Source organism: Crotalus tigris, unplaced genomic scaffold, assembly GCF_016545835.1.
Source record: "Crotalus tigris isolate CLP2741 ecotype Arizona unplaced genomic scaffold, ASM1654583v1 scf7180000024341.3516292, whole genome shotgun sequence".
NCBI classification, from domain to species: Eukaryota; Metazoa; Chordata; class Lepidosauria; order Squamata; family Viperidae; genus Crotalus; species Crotalus tigris.
This window is the reverse complement of record NW_024100511.1, coordinates 329,362-347,574: the sequence shown is the minus strand read 5'-3', so window position 1 is coordinate 347,574 and position 18,213 is coordinate 329,362. Positions and strand designations below refer to the sequence as shown.

At 39.5% G+C, this 18,213-nt stretch overlaps 1 protein-coding gene across 21 annotated transcripts in view; it reads left to right on the top strand.

The window, feature by feature from the left end:
* Positions 1-18,213, top strand: part of PROM1 (prominin 1) — a 261,692-nt gene that overhangs the window by 154,629 nt on the left and 88,850 nt on the right. For all 21 annotated transcript variants that reach the window (XM_039326544.1, XM_039326562.1, XM_039326543.1 and 18 more), the window contains 4 exons: positions 2,237-2,263; positions 3,569-3,774; positions 11,903-12,023; positions 12,582-12,645. In XM_039326544.1, coding sequence (XP_039182478.1) covers positions 2,237-2,263; positions 3,569-3,774; positions 11,903-12,023; positions 12,582-12,645 — 418 coding nt within the window. The remainder of the gene's footprint in view (positions 1-2,236; positions 2,264-3,568; positions 3,775-11,902; positions 12,024-12,581; positions 12,646-18,213) is intronic.

Here is an 18,213-nt window from a genome sequence, read left to right as displayed (position 1 = left end):
TTTCCTCCTACCCTATATTATATTTTTACATTTTTATGCATTTTTGAATAATTTTTGAAATTCAGACAACCATTAGGAAGGGCTATGTTTGAGAAACCAGTAAGGGTCTTCTTAGATTCCTATAGTATCAGAGATGCCTGTCTGTGAAAGTTGGCATTGTTGTGGTGGACCTCCATTTTCAGGCATGTAATAACACTGCATTCTTTGCTCATTATATAAATGAGGAAAGGTTTACCATCAGCCCGATCCCCATGATTTGAAAGCTCCATCTGCTACCATGTCCTTATGGAGTGTTTCTTTGAAGAGAGATGTGATAGCAACTGATTTATAAATAGGGATTTATTCTGATGAGTTCTTCTTCAGGCCAATTCTGCTTACATCCAGGGATATAATTGACTAGTGGAGTCGTAAGAAGTATTTTGAATTTGGAATAATGCCAACGTTTGACCTTCCCGGTACTGTTTTGAGTCCAGAACAGCCTGATTTTGAATGCAGAATCCCTCTTTTGATTTTAAAAACTGCTGTTTTGTGCTTGAAACACTTATGGAGTAGTTAAGATCACTATTTCTAACTCAAAACATTGTATACCCCAGTTGATCATTCCTGCCTCCAGTGTTGGTTTAGGCCCTCCTTGAAAAGTGTTCAAATATTTCCAACTTTGTTCTCTGGCTTGAGGAAACCACAGTGTATTTGTGAAGAATTTTTGATCTTGGTCCCATCATACTGGTAAAAAGTGCATTATATAAGTCAGTAAAAAAGGCATGTTTTAAATAAAGGAAATATGGAACGTCTGAATCAATACTCTGAATTGTGTCTGCTTAACTGGTCATCTAAACAGTGACAAATAATTGTTTTTTATAGATTTATTTTGTTAAAGAATTAGAGACTTTTTCAGGTAACCAATTTATAATTAATGTCAGGAAAGAGAAAAAGAGAAGAGAAATTAAAGGAGAATTTTTAGCTCTGGAAGTAAAGTTTAATCTATATCTGAACCTGCATAAATATCATTTTGAAAGACATAAAAGCAGAGGCTGAATTAATTGGTTTTGACACAACTGCTGTGCTGATACACCCCTGGGAATTTAACTCTCTGTATCTGTGTTTATCAACCTATGCAACATTGAGATATGTGGACTCCAACTCTCAGAATTCCCCGGTGAGGATACTATTGAACACTGAAGTTGAGAAAAACTGTACATTTAGAAAAAACATTTAAACCAAGTAGGGTTTCTCTATTTCTACAGGATGTTAAAAAAAGAATGAAATCCAAATGATATACTTCTGCCCCCAAAGCTAAAAAAAAACCCCAATAGTTTATATGCAAATGTTAATTCATTCTGTTGAAGGATTCAATTTGAAATAAAACGCAGCCTGTACCAAGAAGCAGTTACCATGTTTCCCAAAAATAAGACCCACCCCGAAAATAAGCCCTAGCCTGATTTTTTGGAAGCGATTTGCTCCATTTCCAAGCGCCCCATTCACAAGCAGACAAAGCTTCCAGTCTCCTTCTGGGCAAAAAGTGTTTGGGTGATTCGCTCAGTTTCCCAGCACCCCATAGGTGCCCAAAGACTTTTCGCCCAGGCAGAGAAATGACAGAGACTGGAAGCTTTGTCTGCTTGCAGGTGGGGTGCTTGGACATTGAGCGATTTGCTCCATTTCCAAGGGCCCCATTTGCAAACAGACGAAGCTTCCATTCTCCCTCTGGGTGAAAAGTGTTTGGGCGCCTATGGGGCACTTGGGGGCAGCTCCATCCTCTCCCCCACCTGCCTTGCCTCATGGCAGCATGGTGTGGCAGGCTACATGGCCTCCTGCTGTGAGCGGCCACAGAAGTGGACTGGCTGCCATGCAGGCTCCTGCTGAATGGGGCTGTTGGTGCCGCCACCGCCGTGAGTCAAGGCAGGTGTCAGGAAAAAAATAAGACATCCCCTGAAAATGAGACCTACTGCCTCTTTTGGAGGCAAAACAAATATAAGACCGGGTTTTATTTTCAGGGAAACATGGTAGTTCTCTTAGTGAGACTAGCATAAATTAAATGTCAATTAAGTGTTAAAAACCAAAGGTATTTCACATTGTCAGAGTTTTGCTTTGTAAATACTTGATTTACTTAATCAATTATTCCTTGCTGTTTTCACTTGAGTTGGTGGCTGCATAAATTCTGTGAGTGGTTCATTTATTGCTCACCTGCTTTCTTTTTATTCCTGCTGCTCTGTACACCATTTTCCTCGGATTTCCACAGCCCGAAAATGTTGTATTGACTCTTCAGGTAAATTTTTTGTTGTTATCTCACACACCTTTTGCTTCTAAAATACCATGAATATTTATATTTGTATTTGTATATATTTGTATATTTATATTTGTATATTTATACACTTTATATACACTCCTGTCATGTTTTGGTTAGTCTAGGCCAGGGGTCTCCAAACTTGGCAATGTTAAGACTTGTGGAGTTTAACTCCAAGAAATCCCCACCCAGCTACAGTATGTTGGCTAGGGAATTCTGGGAGTTGAAGTCTACAAGTCTTAAAATTGCCAAGTTTGAAGACCCCTGGTCTAGGGAATTTATACATGGAACAGCAACAAATATACCATGTTTCCTCGAAAATAAGATCCGGTCTTTTTTTTCTTCCTTCAGGTCTTATTTTCGGGGGGAGTCTTTTCCACTCCCCTCGCCGCAGCAGCACCAACAGCCCTACCCAGCCAGCCCTCTTCTGTGGCCAAAGGAGCAGCTGAGAATGGAGCTCTGCCCTTCATTTTGCTGTCAGAGGCCTTTCCAGAAGGATTGAATCCATAGCTTGGTTCTCGGCTGCAAAGGCCTTCCAGAAAGGCCTCTGACTGCAAAATGCAGCCTGAGGATGCCACAGAAGTGGGTTGGTGAGGACAGGCAGGTGTCAATTCATGAGAGGACTGCTAAATGAGTGCAGGGTGCATGGGGCAACTCCATTCCTCCACCCCCGCCCTAGTTTGATTTTTAGGCCTGTGCTTCACCCCAAAACTAGGGCTTATTTTTGGGGTAGGGCATATATTAGGTCCACATCCAAAAATCAAGCTATGGCTTATTTTCTGGGTAGGTCTTACTTTCGGGGAAACATGGTAGTATTCTGAGATCTTATGGAAGCACTTTTTGCTTTTCATGGAACCCTTTTTCATGGATTTAAACTGTATTATGTACACCATGATGGTTCTCTTGAAGTCTCAAGAAGATTCAAATATTTCATGCCCCTATCATTTTGGAAAAAAAGATCCAGAGTACGTCAGAGGTAGCATAAGAGTGATCTGTTTGACTGGAACACTTTCACCTGTGCATTGATGCTGCTGAAGTTACACTTTTGGAAAGTTGTGAATTTGTTAGGGATCCAGCTTCAAATGTGCTTTTGAGTTGAACTGATAGTTGCTCTCCTGTGTGCTCTTTCCCAGAATTGGCAGAGGAGAGAGGGGCTAGTAGTGCCTTCTGCCTCTCCTGTCTAAAGCTCAAGAATTTGCATCCAATGGATGGTAGTTCCCTAATTCAAGAAACACATCAAGCCCTTCCTTTCAAGTTGTAACACCTGCTGCTTTCTCTAAACTACAGGCAGTTTACTATGAAATCGGGTTCATAATCTCAGCTGCCCTCGGAATCATATTTGTCCTGTTGCTTCCGCTGATTGGGCTCTGTTTCTGTCTGTGCCGGTATTGTGACAATTGTGGTGGAGAAATGCACCAGAGACAGAAGAAGAATGCCAACTGTCGGAGGGGCTGCTTCACTAGCCTCCTTTTGGTAGCTACATTGCTAAGCAGGTAAGCTAAACACAGAGTAAATTTGGGTTGACTGCCAAAGAACTAAATCTGTCTATTATTTCTGGAGAATTAATTGGATCAGGAATTATACCCACATATTTAGAGACTTCTAATATTTTTTCATGATAGTTATCAGAAACTTTAGGTCTTCATGATAGAGATGAAGCATTCCAAATTTTATTACTAAGTTGGATTCAGTCCCCACTGGAAAGGCAGAAATCTAAAATTGTAAACCATTTTCACTTGAGCTCTTCTGGAATTTATTTTGTTGTAAACTACATATATATTTATTTCCTATCTCAAGACAGTACAGAAAAGCCCCCTAAGACATCCTCAAAGAAACATCTCAATGCTTTCTCAGAGAAGACAGCCTGCAGCAATCTGAACAAATGAAACTATGTACTGATTTCTTGTTAAGAACAGAACAATACAGTTGGAAGGGACCTTGGAGGTCTTCCAACCTCCCACCCAAGTAGGAGATCCTATACGATTGTAGGCAAATGGTTGTGCAGTAGCTTCTTAAAAACTTCCAGTGATAGAGCACCCACAACTTTTGGAGGCAATTAACCAAAATTGGTTAATTGTTGTCACTGTCAGGAAAGCTATCCTTAGTTTTAGGTTGCTTTTCTCCTTAATTAGTTTCCATTTGTTATTTCTTGTTCTGCCTTCAGATGTTTTAGAGAATAGAAACTGAAACAGAATAACAGAGTTAGAAGGGACTTTGGAAGTCTTCTAGTCCAACCCAGTGCTCAAGCAGAAATGCTATACCATTCCAGACAAGTAGCTGTCCAGTCTCTTCTTAAAAACCTCTAGTGATGGGGCACCCACAACTTCTGAAGGCAACCCATTCCACTTGTTAATTGTTCTCACTGTCAGGAAATTTCTCCTTAGTTCTAGATTGCTTCTCTCCTTGATTAGTTTCCATCACTGTTTCTTGTCTTGCCTTCTTGTGCTTTGGAAAATAGGTTGACCCGCCTCTTCTTTGTGGCCGCCCTCCAAATATTGGAAGGATGCTATCATGTCACCCCTAGTCCTTCTTTTCACTAGACTAGACATACACAATTCCTGCAACTGTTCTTCATATGTTTAGCCTCCAGCCCCTAATCATCCTTGTTGCTCTTTTCTGTGCTCTTTCCAAAGTTTCAAGATTTTTTTAATAATCTGATGACCAAAGCTGGATGCAGTACTCTAAGTGTAGTCTTACTAAGGCTTTATAAAGCAGTACTAATAATTCACATAATCTTGATTCTGTCCCTCTGTTAATGCAGCCTAGGATTGCATTGGCTTTTTTGGCTGCTGCTGCACACTGCTGGCTCATATTTAAATGATTGTCCACTAGGACTCCAAGAACCCTCTCACAGTTACTGCTATTGAGCCAGTTTTCCCCTAATCTGTACCTGTACATTTAATTTCTCTTGTCCAACTGTAAAACCTTACACTGAATTTCATTTTATTAGATAGACCCCTGTGTTCAAGTCTGTTGAGATCCATCTGGATCCTGACTCTTTCATCTGGGGTGTTGGTTATTCCTTCCAGTTTAGTGTTATCTGCAAGTTTGATGGATTCCTCTTCTATTCCCTCATCTAAATTGTTTGTGAAAATGTTGAAGAGTACTGGGTCTAAAACAGAGCATTGTGGTACTCCACTGCTTACTTCTCTCCATATGGATGTAGTACCATTGAAGACTAACTTGTTGTGATTCCTCACCAGCCAGTGGATCTGGCAGCTGAGTCTGAGGTCTTAGATGAGGAGGAGGGGCCTGGAGTGACACTGGAGTCAGAGGAAGGCTCTGAGGAGCACCAAGACTCACATTCAGACAAGGAGGCCCGCCCCTCTACTCACATTCGGGCAGAGACACAGCTGTTTTGGGAGCCTGAGTTAGGCGACGAAGAGGAACAGCTGGGGCCAATCCCGGATGCATGGATGCGTAGAGAAGAGAGACAAGAAAGGCAGGGGAAGGCAGTGAGGCAGCTCAAGAAGCAAAGGAAAAGCCATTAAGAAGCCATGCCCCGGCTGGATTATAAAGGGGGAAGGTGTGGGAGGTGCTGGTTGCTGAAGGCAACTGTTTGTGCTGAGGATTTTTGTGGATTGTGTTGCTTGCCTCTGAAGTCTTGGACATTGAGTCAGATATGTAAAAATAAAAGGGCTTTGTTTTTTCTTGCGGATCCTGCCTGATTCCATGAAGAGGGGTTTCTTGTGAGTAAAATGCTTGAGCAAGTATTCAAGTAGGCTGGGACAGAACATCACTGAGTATGGTTTGTCAGCGAGTTACAAATCCATTTGGTAGTGATGCTGTCTATCCCACATTTTTCTAATTCACCAAGAAGTAGGTTTTGATCTACTTTGTCAAATGCCTTATTGAGATCCAAGTATACTATGTCCACTGCATTTTGCTGGTCCACTAATATAGTCACTTTGTCAAAGAATGAAATAAGACTTGTTTGACATGATTGGTTTTTGACAAATCCATGTTGGCTTCTGGTTATAACTTTGCTTGCTTTAAGTCTTCACAGATCTGTTGCTTCATTATCTTTTCCAGGATCTTCCAGGTATTGATGTCAGGTTGATTGGTCTGTAGAAGACAAATAAATCTCATTATTGTCCCTAGAAACATGATGATATTCACTGATCTCCTTCAGAGTCCAAAGTACTAAAGACAAACATTCTCATTCTGGCTTTTGCCCTTGTTTTGAGCTTAACAAAATTTAATAGAAGGGATGAAGATATATACAGATATTAGCACAGTTCCCAGTTTCATCCCCAATAGCCCTCTGATTTGTGTGAAAGATGCACAATAGTAGTGGTGGGTGGACATGTCTCTAGCATGTTGGAGAGGACACTTCTTTGCAAATGTTTTATGGAAAGACATGGTTGATTAACTGTGACTTTTGCAAGATAAAAGATAATCATATATTCAAGGAGTAGCCCTTTAATCTGTAGAATGCTTGAAAAGTGAACACAGTTATCACCAATCAGTCTAAACAGATGGACTTTTAAATCATGGGCCTCTTATGGTACAAATTGCTCACAACTCCAGGACATAAGCTGTTCCACTGATAAATTGTTCTTGCTATTAGGAAATTTCTTTGTAGTTCCAGATTGGATATCTCTTGAATGAACTTCCATCCATTGCTTCTTGTCCTGTCCTCTGGTGTTTTGGACAGTAAGTCAACCCCCTCCTCCCTGTAATAGCCCCTCAAGCACCAGAAGACAGCTATCAAGTACCAGAAGATAGCTGCTAATCCTTTTCCTTATTAGGTGGCAGCGTAGGAAGCAGTATCAGATCAGGGGGAGAGAAGTTACTAAACTAAGTAGGAAGGTACAAGGAGAAGGGAAAGGGGGAGGAAAAAGGAGCAGAAAGATAAGGAAGATAGAAAAGATAAAGGAAAAGAAGAAATTGGGGTAAGGAAGAAAACACCGGCAACACAGCAGCGTAGTAAATGAATGGTACACATGGAATTGGAGGCAGCCAGCAATAGAGAACAACAGATCCAGCTCAGGAGCCCAACTAAGCAGCCCAACACTGGAAATTGAGAGCAGCGAACAGGCAGCTGAATAGCAGACAAGAAGGGAGGCTGTTGGAGGCAGTGAACTGGTGGATCACAATATATTCAGGAATAGCCTAGACCAATACTCCAATCTAGGCAGCCCAGCTCAAGGGGGCAGCCAAGATCCCGATCCACCGCCCAGGAAACTAGAGGCAGCCCAACTACCACAGCCCTCACCCTGCATGTTTCCAGCCCTTCAACCCTTCCCAGTGACTTGCCCCAGGTGGAGGACTTGTGGAGGACTTGATCCACATTCCTTCCCCAGCGAGATCAGCAGGCCCCCTCCCCTACCTCCTGCTAGCCTGGCAGCCTGTCTGGTCTGGCAGAGGACAAAGGGCCTGGAACAATCTGTCAGCTGTGAGAAATTGGTGGTGCCAAAAAATGTGGAAGAGAGAAACATAGCAGCAGAATCAGTGAAGGGGAGAAATGCAGCAGCAGGATCAGTGAAGGGGAGATCGTAGCAGCAACAGAGATGGGCAGCACAGCAGCAGCAGAGGAGCATCAAGTTAGAGAGCTCTGATCTCTAGAGCTGAGTGGCCAGCTGACTGGAGCAGACCAGACAGTGGAGCTGAGACAATTGGAAAGCTGAACGGCAGATCACACAAGAGCAGAGATGAGGCCGACTCGAACACCGAAAGACAGAATGGAGCTGACAGAGAAAACAACAAGAGCCAGAGCAGCAAACAATGGAAGTGAAGGCAAAAATTAAGCGTGAGGTTCCAATAGGAAGGGAGGGTAGACCCCACTAGAGAATAAAAATAAATACAGGGCAGAAAATAAAAGATAAATAAATCGGCAAATAATAAGGACAAGAGTGGAACATTAGAAATCAAGGAAGAAGAGGATTAATAAGGTAAATTTTAAATAATAAGCTAGGGAGGAATTGGAGCTCAAAAACTTTAAAAAAACAGAGGGAAGAAAAGGATAAATAAAACTAACATAATAGTAAGAAGATTAAATAAATAAAAGGTAGAAAAACAAGCACAAAAAGGCAGAAAAAAGGATAGGGGGAAAATAGGCATAATTACCTAGAACAGAGAAGGTAGAAACAAGGCTGTTAGAGAATTTTAATTTCTCTATTGGTGAAAAATAAATCAGAAGCTCTCACAGTTGACTGCATTTAGCTGATTCAAAATAACTTCTTTATATTAAAATATTTACATTACCATACATTCTTCTTTACAGCAACATATCTTAATGAAGACTTCTTACAGAGACAGACCAGAGATAAACCTTGAGACTGGAAATCCAGCTCCTAACTCAATACTCTTTTTTGCACAGACTCAGTAGCACTTTCTTCACATTGGCTGACTGAGTTACCACATGACTCTTCCTGTTCATGAATATTCCAACAAAGGCTAACAGCAAAGCTGTCAAGACTGTTAACATCGGATGTTCTTGCTTGACATAAATGAAGAAGCAAACCTGTTTTATTTAACCTGTATATCACTTCTAGAGTAAAAGTCAAACAATATTTGACTAGCGGGTGGGAAAATATGTAATTGGGGGATAGATAGCCACAACCATATCTCAGTACAGTATTTCCAAGGTCAGATGTAACTAGAGGAGTTACGGGATGGAGGGTTCGCACTTCAAACTAATTGGAGAACATGATTGATGACTGTTAAATGATGGAGTGAGTTATGCTTTGTTACGGGTGATTGGGGGAGGGAAGGTTCAGTTTTTGGCTTCATTAGGTACCTGCCGAAGCTATGTAGCAATAAAATGATTCTTTAAGGTAAACAAAGCCTCAAAATTCTTTGAAAAGCTGCTTCTTTGTGACACCAAACCTTTAGCCACTGGTTTATTTTTAGATTTTTTTCCCCTCAATGGGTGTTGGCCTTTCATAGGGAGTACTGATGAGAACACTACTTGTGCTCCTAGCGAAATGCTGTGGACGTAGTATATTTAGACTTCAACAAGGCATTTGACAAAGTAGACCACAACCTACTTCTTTGTAAGCTAAAAAAAAGGTGGGATAGACAACATCACTACCAGATGGATTTGTAGCTGGCTGACCGTACTCAGCGAGTAATCCTCAATGTTATTAAATCCACATGGAGAGAAATAAGCAGTGGGGTACCACAAGGCTCTGTCTTAGGCCCAGTACTCTTAGTTTAATATCTTCATAAATGACTTAGATGAGGGACTAGAAGGGGAATTCATCAAATTTGCAGATGACACTAAACTGGCAGGAATAGCTAACAACCCAGAAGACAAGCTCAGGATCCAAAAAGATCTTGACAAACTTGAATAATGGGCCCTATCCAAGAAAATGAGTTTCAATGTGGAGAAATTTAGGGAGGAAAAATCAAAGGTTTACGTACACATTAGGTGAGACCTGGCTCAAAAAGAGTAACCGTGAGAGGGACCTTGGAGTTCTAGTGGACGATCACTTGACTATGAGCTAGGAGTGTGCAGCAGCTAAAAAAGCTAATACAATCCTGGGTTGTATAAACAGAGGCATAGAATCAAGATCATGCAAAGCAGTGCTTTGTTTGTGAAAAAAAAAAAAGTGCTGGAACTCACACATGTCATACAACCCGCCTTGCCTACCCTACAAAGTTCCATCCAAAAAAGGTGCCGGAACTCTGTCCTGGGCATTCTATGACAAAAAAACCCTGATGCAAAGTATTAGTACTTCTTTATAAAACCCTAGTTAAGACCATACCTGGAATACTGCAACCAATTTTGGTCATCATACTACAAAAAAGATGTTGAGACTTTGGGAAAAGTTCAGACAAGAGGAACCAAAATGATGTCAAACTATTCTCCAAAGCACCAGAGGGCAGGACAAGAAACAACGGTTGGAAACTGACCAAAGATAAAAGCAACCTGGAATTAAGGAGAAACTTTGTAACAGTGAGGACAATTAACCAGTGGAACAGCTTGCTTTAAGAAATCATGGGTGCTCTATCACTGGAGATTTTTAAGAAGAGACTAGACAGTCACTTGTCTGAAATTGTATAGGTTCTTTTGCTTGAGCTGGACTAGAAGACTTCCAAGGTCCCTTCCAACTCCTATTCTATTCTATTCTATTCTATTCTATTCTATTCTATTCTATTCTATTCTATTCGATTCGATTCGATTCTATACATACCTAGTCATTTGTCATAGAGTTTAGCCTCCAGACCCCTATCATTTTTGTTGCTCTTTCTAGGATATCAACATATTTTTTGTATCATGGTGACCAGAATTGGATGCATTAGTCTAAGTATTGCCTCACTAGTGCAATGTAGAGTGATACTATCATGTCTTGTGATCTTGATGCTATCCCTCTGTTATACATCAATTAATTAAAATGTGGTCCTGAGAATCAGAATCAGAAGTAATACTATTTTTCTAGCTATATTAAATGCTGGAATACTCTTTAGAAGCATCCCATATAAGTGTCCCCACTGTGACGTATCAGGGTATAATTATCCCATCATCTTGTTTAAAGTAGTTGTTTGCCAAGGAAACTAAACATTACACTGCAATTATAACTTGCATCTTCCAGTAAGTCATATTTAAAGTTACCAGACTTCTGAATATGTGGACTCCATGTATCTGGTGTGACAAGTCTAAGCTACCTAGGCTAAAGAGGAGATCTGGGGAAAATATGAGAATCCCTCCTAAGCAACACATTGTAGTTCCCAATGAGCTGCCCAGTTGATAAGGAATTACACAACCAAAATTTTTCAAACTCCAAGAATCCCATCCAGTTGTATTTCTTATGGTTGCCTTTTGAAGTAGGTGGTCATAATAAATTTAATAAAATGGGTAATCTACCAATTTTCTTTTTAAACCACAGTTTAAAACTTGTGAAGTCTTTTCCTCCAGCAATGCTTGAAAGGAGATTGTGGATGCTGAAATAACAATATGGAACAACTCAAGAGTATTGAATATTGTTAATTTTTGTTGACTAAGTCTGCCAACAGTGGCTCTTTCAATTCTCGCCCCCCTTATTCAGATTATTTGGACCCTGCCCAAAGATATGAACTTAAAACCATTCTTCAGTATTATCATAAGATTAAATCATTAAGGTAGTCCTCAACTTACAACAATTCATTTAGTGACCATTTGAAGTTACAATAGCACTGAAAAAGTGACTTACGACTGTTTTCACACATACAAGTGTTGCAGCAGCCTCATGGTCATGTGATCAAAAGTTGGATGACTAGCAACTGGTTACTATTTATGTGTTCCAGGGTCATTTGATCACCTTTTGCGACTTTCTGACCAGCAAAGTCAGTGGGAAACCCAGATTCACTTAACAACTCTGTTAAGAACTTACCAACTGCAGTTATTCATTTAACAACTGTGGCAAAAAAAATCATAAAGTGAGGCAAAATTCACTTAACAACCATCTTACTCAGCAACAGAAATTTTGGGCTCAATTGTAAATATAAGTTGACGACTACCTGTATTACATACACTAACTTGGCTCTCTAGAACAGATATTAACAGACAGCAACATAAGTGGCCACTTCAATATCAGAAAATAGTTCCCTGATAATTTTACTGTGCTTTGGAATCAGATAACAATATTATTTAACTCTGCAAAAATAAGAATAATTCTTTCTTCTCTTACTACCTAGTATTGGGGTGTTTTTTGCCTGTGCGGCTAACCAGCATCTCACAAGCCAAGTCCAAGGAGCCAGGGGACTCATAAGCAATAATTTCAGAGACCTTCAGATGTTCCTGAATGGAACTCCTGGGGTAATGTACCTTTTTCTTTTGGGTGGCTTCGTATCCTGTTAGGAAAGTAGGCATGCCATGATTCTGTGGCTGGATTCAATTTTATATTTACATGATAGTACAAGATATTTAAAATATTATTAAAAGCATGCCACTTAAAACTGAGCTCCTATTTAACAATTGATTATATTGATTGTAGTGTGCTCCACTAATTGCAATATTGCACAGCACTTTTATTTTTAACACTCTTCCAGTAATTGTGAGAATCTTGCCATAATAAAAATGCTCATCTAAACTTTTGAATGGGATGTGGCTCACAGTAGAAGATCTGTCTGATTATCCGTTACCCTCAAATGCCTCTAGAAAAAAAAACTTCTATTCAAGTTTACCAGTAGTTAATATTAAGAGTTTATATAGTCATCATGATTCCCAATCAGGCTATGAAGTAGACTGGATATTGAACTGTCATCTATCTCATAAAGCTAGAATTCAAGAGCTTTTGTGATGCTGCAAGTGAATATTACTGCCTTGGTAAACATGGGTATGTGATCAGTCCTATGTTTGTTGCTTTCTTTGTAGCAAATCGACTATTTGGTGAATCAGTATAACATTACCAAGAAGAAAGTACTTTCTGATCTTAATAGTAAGTATATTTTTAAGAGACTTGGATCCGAAGGAGCTTGTTCTCATAGTTTTTGCTCTTCACTTTGCTAAGGATTACAATATTCTCGTTATGTACAAAGCATGTTATCTAAACACTAAGTCTAAAATGCTAAATAACAGAAATATCAAAGTATTAAATAACTCATCTAGGTGTAACACAATGAGTTAAGATCTAAAGGAACTTTGGCAGGACAATTATGAGGCTATAATTAGTGTTAATTAGTAAAGGAAATTATTTTCAGAGTGGTTTCTCTAAAGCAGGGGTGTCAAATTGCCAGCCCGCGAGCCGGACACATCACGTGGAAGCCATGCCTACCCCATTGCCAGCAATGGCAAAACCGGCCCGATATGTTGCGCGACGTCATGTGACGTCATGAGTTTGACATGCCTGCTCTAAAGGATTTTTTTTTCAGCCAAGGAGAAGCATCTCTGTGCTCTCACAAAGAATGTCCATCCAGGAATGTTTTTTCCTGTTAAATTTATCTATTTAGCGTGTGGCATATTATACATGGACTAGCAATATATCTTAATATTTCACCTAGATTAGTAAAATACAATAAAACAGCAGCCTCTAACCTTTCTGTCTTGGCAGCACAGGGGGAGAAGAGATGGTTTTGTATGAGAGGCAGGAGCATGTGAGAGCACAGCTCAATTTGTGCACAAATGGAGCTTGGAGCGTGAGCGCCCACCACTCACACAAGTAGAGCTACATGCATGAGAGAGAACCCGCCACTTGCACAATTGGAGCTCTGCGCAACCACGCGCTCGCCCGACTCTCCTGCAGCCCAGTTCCAAATGGGCTATGGCCTGGTTTTGGGCTGGGGGTTGGGGACCTCTGCAATAAAATATAAATGTTAAAAAAACTAAGTCTAGGCCATCTGACTATTGAAGTGTAGCATCGCTTATATTAAAAAAAATGAGATACTGAACCATTATATGCCCTCCCCTACAGTCAGTCACGTTGTGATCTACAGTTTGATGTGAGACTCCATAGTCACACTGAGGGGAGGATACTATGCCCATTTATATAGAGCAGTGATGGTGAACCTTTTAGAGACTGAGTACCCAAAAACCTCCCCCCACCCCCGTCCCTGCTCCACCCTGCCCACTGGGCCACCCACCACCTCCACGGCCCACCACAGATCATCCAGGCAGCCCAGCAGCGCCATGGCAGCCACACCCTCTGCCCGTGCCCTGCAGCATCATCTGTGCGCGATGGGGCGCAAGGGCTGAGTCTTGTCCCCACTGCCCGGCTACCATGTCCTTGGCTGCGCTGCTTTGTGTGGGCCATGCCTGGGGGTGACTCTCCTCCAGGGGGGCTGCTGGTGAGGAGGGGGCTGTGAGAGGCGGGGCTGGGGCAACAGTGTGTGTGCCCACAGAGAGGACTCCAAGTGCCGCCTCTGGCACACGTGCCATAGGTTCTCTACCACTGATATAGAGAGTCCCAGCAGACTCCGTGTGAAGTGTGAATCCGATTTAAGATTGTCCATTGCTGACATGGAAGTTCAAAGCATGATGACCTTTATTGTCATTTTTTCTGTGTACATACTGGCACACATTAAAAATGAAATTCTGATGCCTGCTCTCAAAAGATAAACTTTTTCTTTTGAGAGTAGGCATCAGAATATGTGTGTGTGTGTTTCCTACATTTAGAACTAGACAAATGAATTAGAATAGAATAGAATAGAATAGAATTGGAAGGGACCTTGGGAATCTTCTAGTCCAGCCCCCGACTCTAGCAGGAGAACCTATACCATTTCAGACAAGTGACTGTCTAGTTTCTTCTTAAATACCTCCAGTGATGGAGTACCCATGATTTCTGAAGGCAAGCTGTTCCACTGGTTAATTGTCCTCACTGTTAGGAAGTTTCTTCTTAATTCCAGATTGCTTCTTTCTTTGGTCAGTTTCCAACCATTGTTTCTTGTCCTATCTTTTGGTGCTTTGGAGAATAATTTGACTCCCTCTTCTTTGTGGCAGCCCCTCAAATACTGGAATACTGCTATCATGGCATCCCTATTTCTTCCTTTCTTTAGACTAACCAAATCCAAGTCCTTCAGCCGTTCTTAATATGTTTTAGTCTCCAGGCCTTTTATCATTTTAGTTGCTCTTCTCTGAACTTTTCCCAAAGTCTCAACATCTTTTTTGTAGTATAGCAACTAAAATTGGTTGCAGTATTCCAGGTGTAGTCTTACTAGGGTTTTATAAAGTGGTACTAATACTTTACATGATCTTGGTGGAAAGAAGTCAGGGAGGAGGAGCAGTGACAGGCACCACAAACACTTTTTGCACCCAGGAGCTTCCATCGACTTTCCTCTCCCTCAAAGAGAAAGAAACAGTGGCAGAAAGGAGACAGATCTTTGCAAGGTAAGTGAGTCCGATGCGACAGGAATGGGAAGCGTGAGGTATCTTAGTAGTTTGGGGAGGGCTTGGGGGCTTGTTCCATCACTAGCCTCCCCCATGGCCTTCCCCACCCTGAATACCTCATTTCATTCGTAACTCGAGGACTACTTGTTGTCTGTAATTGCCTGGATGCCTTGCCACAAATGCCTAGTATTCGTCGGGTCCTGAAAAAAGTTCAGAACTTTCTGACAATGAGCTTGCTTTGCTGTTTTCTGGCACTTTTCAAATTGGCTCTGTTCTAAGCACCTGCATATCACTGGATTTAAAAGCCACATTCCATACTTTCAACATCTTGCTAACCTCATGTGTCATCCATGTTTTTTCATTAGGCTGCACAACAATGTTTTTTAAGGACAGACATCCTCAACACACTTCTGAATATATGCAAGCACAGTGGTGGCATACACCTCTACATTATGTTGGTTATCTGTTGCAGCTTCTTTAAACATACCCCAATCTGTTCAAAGCAAAATAGTAATGTTTCTATAGCTCCCTCTGCCTAAACCCTCACCTGCTTCATGGCTGGTTTCTCTCTAAGCAATAGAAGCTTATATGCTTGGATAAGCAACACAGAGAGATGGTTAAAGGAGCCAAGATGAGGGCAGGGAATAGCTTTATATGCATTCTTATCGTTATAATAGGCAAGATCCAGTGTATTCCCACCTCTGGTTGCAAAATTGCTTTCAAATCAACCTGATTAAAATCCCCCACTACAATAAAGGCACCTTCCAAGTAAATAGTTTGTAAGTTATTGATGGTACGATAGAGAACATTTAGGACCTCATTTCTATTTGCACAAGGAGGCATATACACAATTATAATACTGTAATAACAGTAACTTTTCTAGGCAAATACAAGGGCCTACATTGATAGTCAAAAGCTCTATATCAGAGGAGCACTGACTTGAGAGCACCTTAGCATTATTACACTATTTGGCATTTATATAAAAACAGACACCCTCTCTTTGGGATTTGCCACTAAGAGAAAAACTTCAGTCCAGCCAAAATGTTGAAAATCCCACGAAGCTAACAACACTATCCGGGACACAGTGCTTTAACCAAGTTTCTGTTGTAATAATGACAGAGCAATCTCTCACCTCCCTGTTTGTTATTAAATCTAACTTTATATAATCCATTTTAGGCTCTAATAAATGAACATTAGCAAGCAAAATAGATGGAAGTGACACTCTAAATCAGGCATGTCAAACTGCCAGCCCGTGGGCCGGATGCATCACGCCAAAACCGCGCCCACCCCATTGCTAGCAATGGGGGAAAAGTCGCGATACATTGCAGGGGTTTTTTGGGGGGATTTTTAAAATTAATTTTCTAATTTTACATTTAAATATTTGAAAAGCAACATGGCGGCTGAGTTGGTCAATAATTCAATGACACAAATATCTTTAGTACAGATCTCAAACTATTACATTAAATAATTCATCTCTTTTCCCCTTGGTATTTACTGCCTCATATTTAAATTAATACAATTCTTATATCGCTTAAATAAAAATAACTTTCTTACATTTATCAATAATTTTTGTTTATACATATCTTAGTTGTTTTAACATTCAATCTTTTTTGACAATCAATGTCCTGGTTATTTTTCCCAATTTTTAGTTTCCCATTAATTTAATGTTTAATATTTATAATTTCCAAGTTTTAAATAACCCCAATTCCCTTTATCACAATTCATCACAGGATCTAATGTTCAGGATACACATCTTATCTATTTGAGTTCTCACCATCTTACATCAACCAATTAATAATACAATATAATATTCTTATTTTCTGGTAATTTCCAAATATCTTAAATTTAGTAATCAAAATTTCTGTTATTTCAACATTTAATACTCCCTCTCTTTTTCTCTTAATATCTACTATCTCATATTTAAGCTAATAATTTTTATTATTGCTGCTAAATAAGAACATATTTATTACATTCATTGATGAATTTTAGCTTATATCTATCTTAATTACCTTTACATTTAATCTTTATAAGCAAATCAACATTCAGATTTAACTGTTAATATTTATACTTCCAAGTTTTAAATGACAAAAGTTTTCTTTATCTCCACTTATTAAAATATCTAGTATTCAAACTACACATTTTATCTACTTGAGTATATTCTATTTTAATTCTCACTAGTAAGTCAAAACCCCAATTTTCTTCAGTCTTTTTTTATTAAAAATTTTACAAATTACAATATAAACCCACCCATCCCCTCCCCCCTTCCCCCACTTCCCAGAGCTGATTACAGGGTAACAAATAAACAAACATAATCTAGCTAACATAAACCAACTAAACTATCAATCAAAACCATAATACACTTTAACTCCTTCTCAAAACAAATATTAACAAATTAAGACAAAAATAATAATATAATTAATACTGTTAATAATTATCTAAAATCTATTCAAAAGCAAGGTAATACTTTTCAGTTTCATACTTCTTCTGAATATAATCAATCCATCTTCTCCAAACCATAATATATCTTTCTTGTGAATGATCCTTCAAATAGGCGGAGATTTTTGCCATTTCTGCTAAATTAGACACTTTAAGTATCCATTCTTCCAAAGTAGGCAATAAGTTTTTCTTCCAATATTGCCCCACCAATAATCTTGCAGCAGTTATAAGGTTCAACATCAAATTAATTTCTTTAACATCCAAATCTACAATAATACCCAACAAAAATAATTGCGGAGTAAACTTTATCTTTTTCTTAAAAATCTTTTGAATATTCCACCAAATCTTAATCCAAAAAGCTTTAATATCTTTACAAGTCCACCAAATATGAAAATAAGTTGCATCTAAATTTCCACATCTCCAACATTTGGGCTGTAAATTCGGATACATGCGGGACAACTTTTGGGAATCCAAATGCCATCTATAAAACATTTTATAAAAATTTTCTCTTAAATTTTGTGCTTGAGTAAATTTTACATTTCTAACCCAGATTGTCTCCCATGTATCCAATAAAATTGGCTCTTGGATATTTTGCGCCCATTTGATCCTACAATCTTTAACTAACTCCGTTTCCAAGTCCAATTCTATTAAAGCATTATAAATTCTTTTTATATGAAATCGACTTTGATCTTTAATCTGTTTTATCAAATTCACATCTCTAAAGTAATACCAACCTTTTTATCTATAT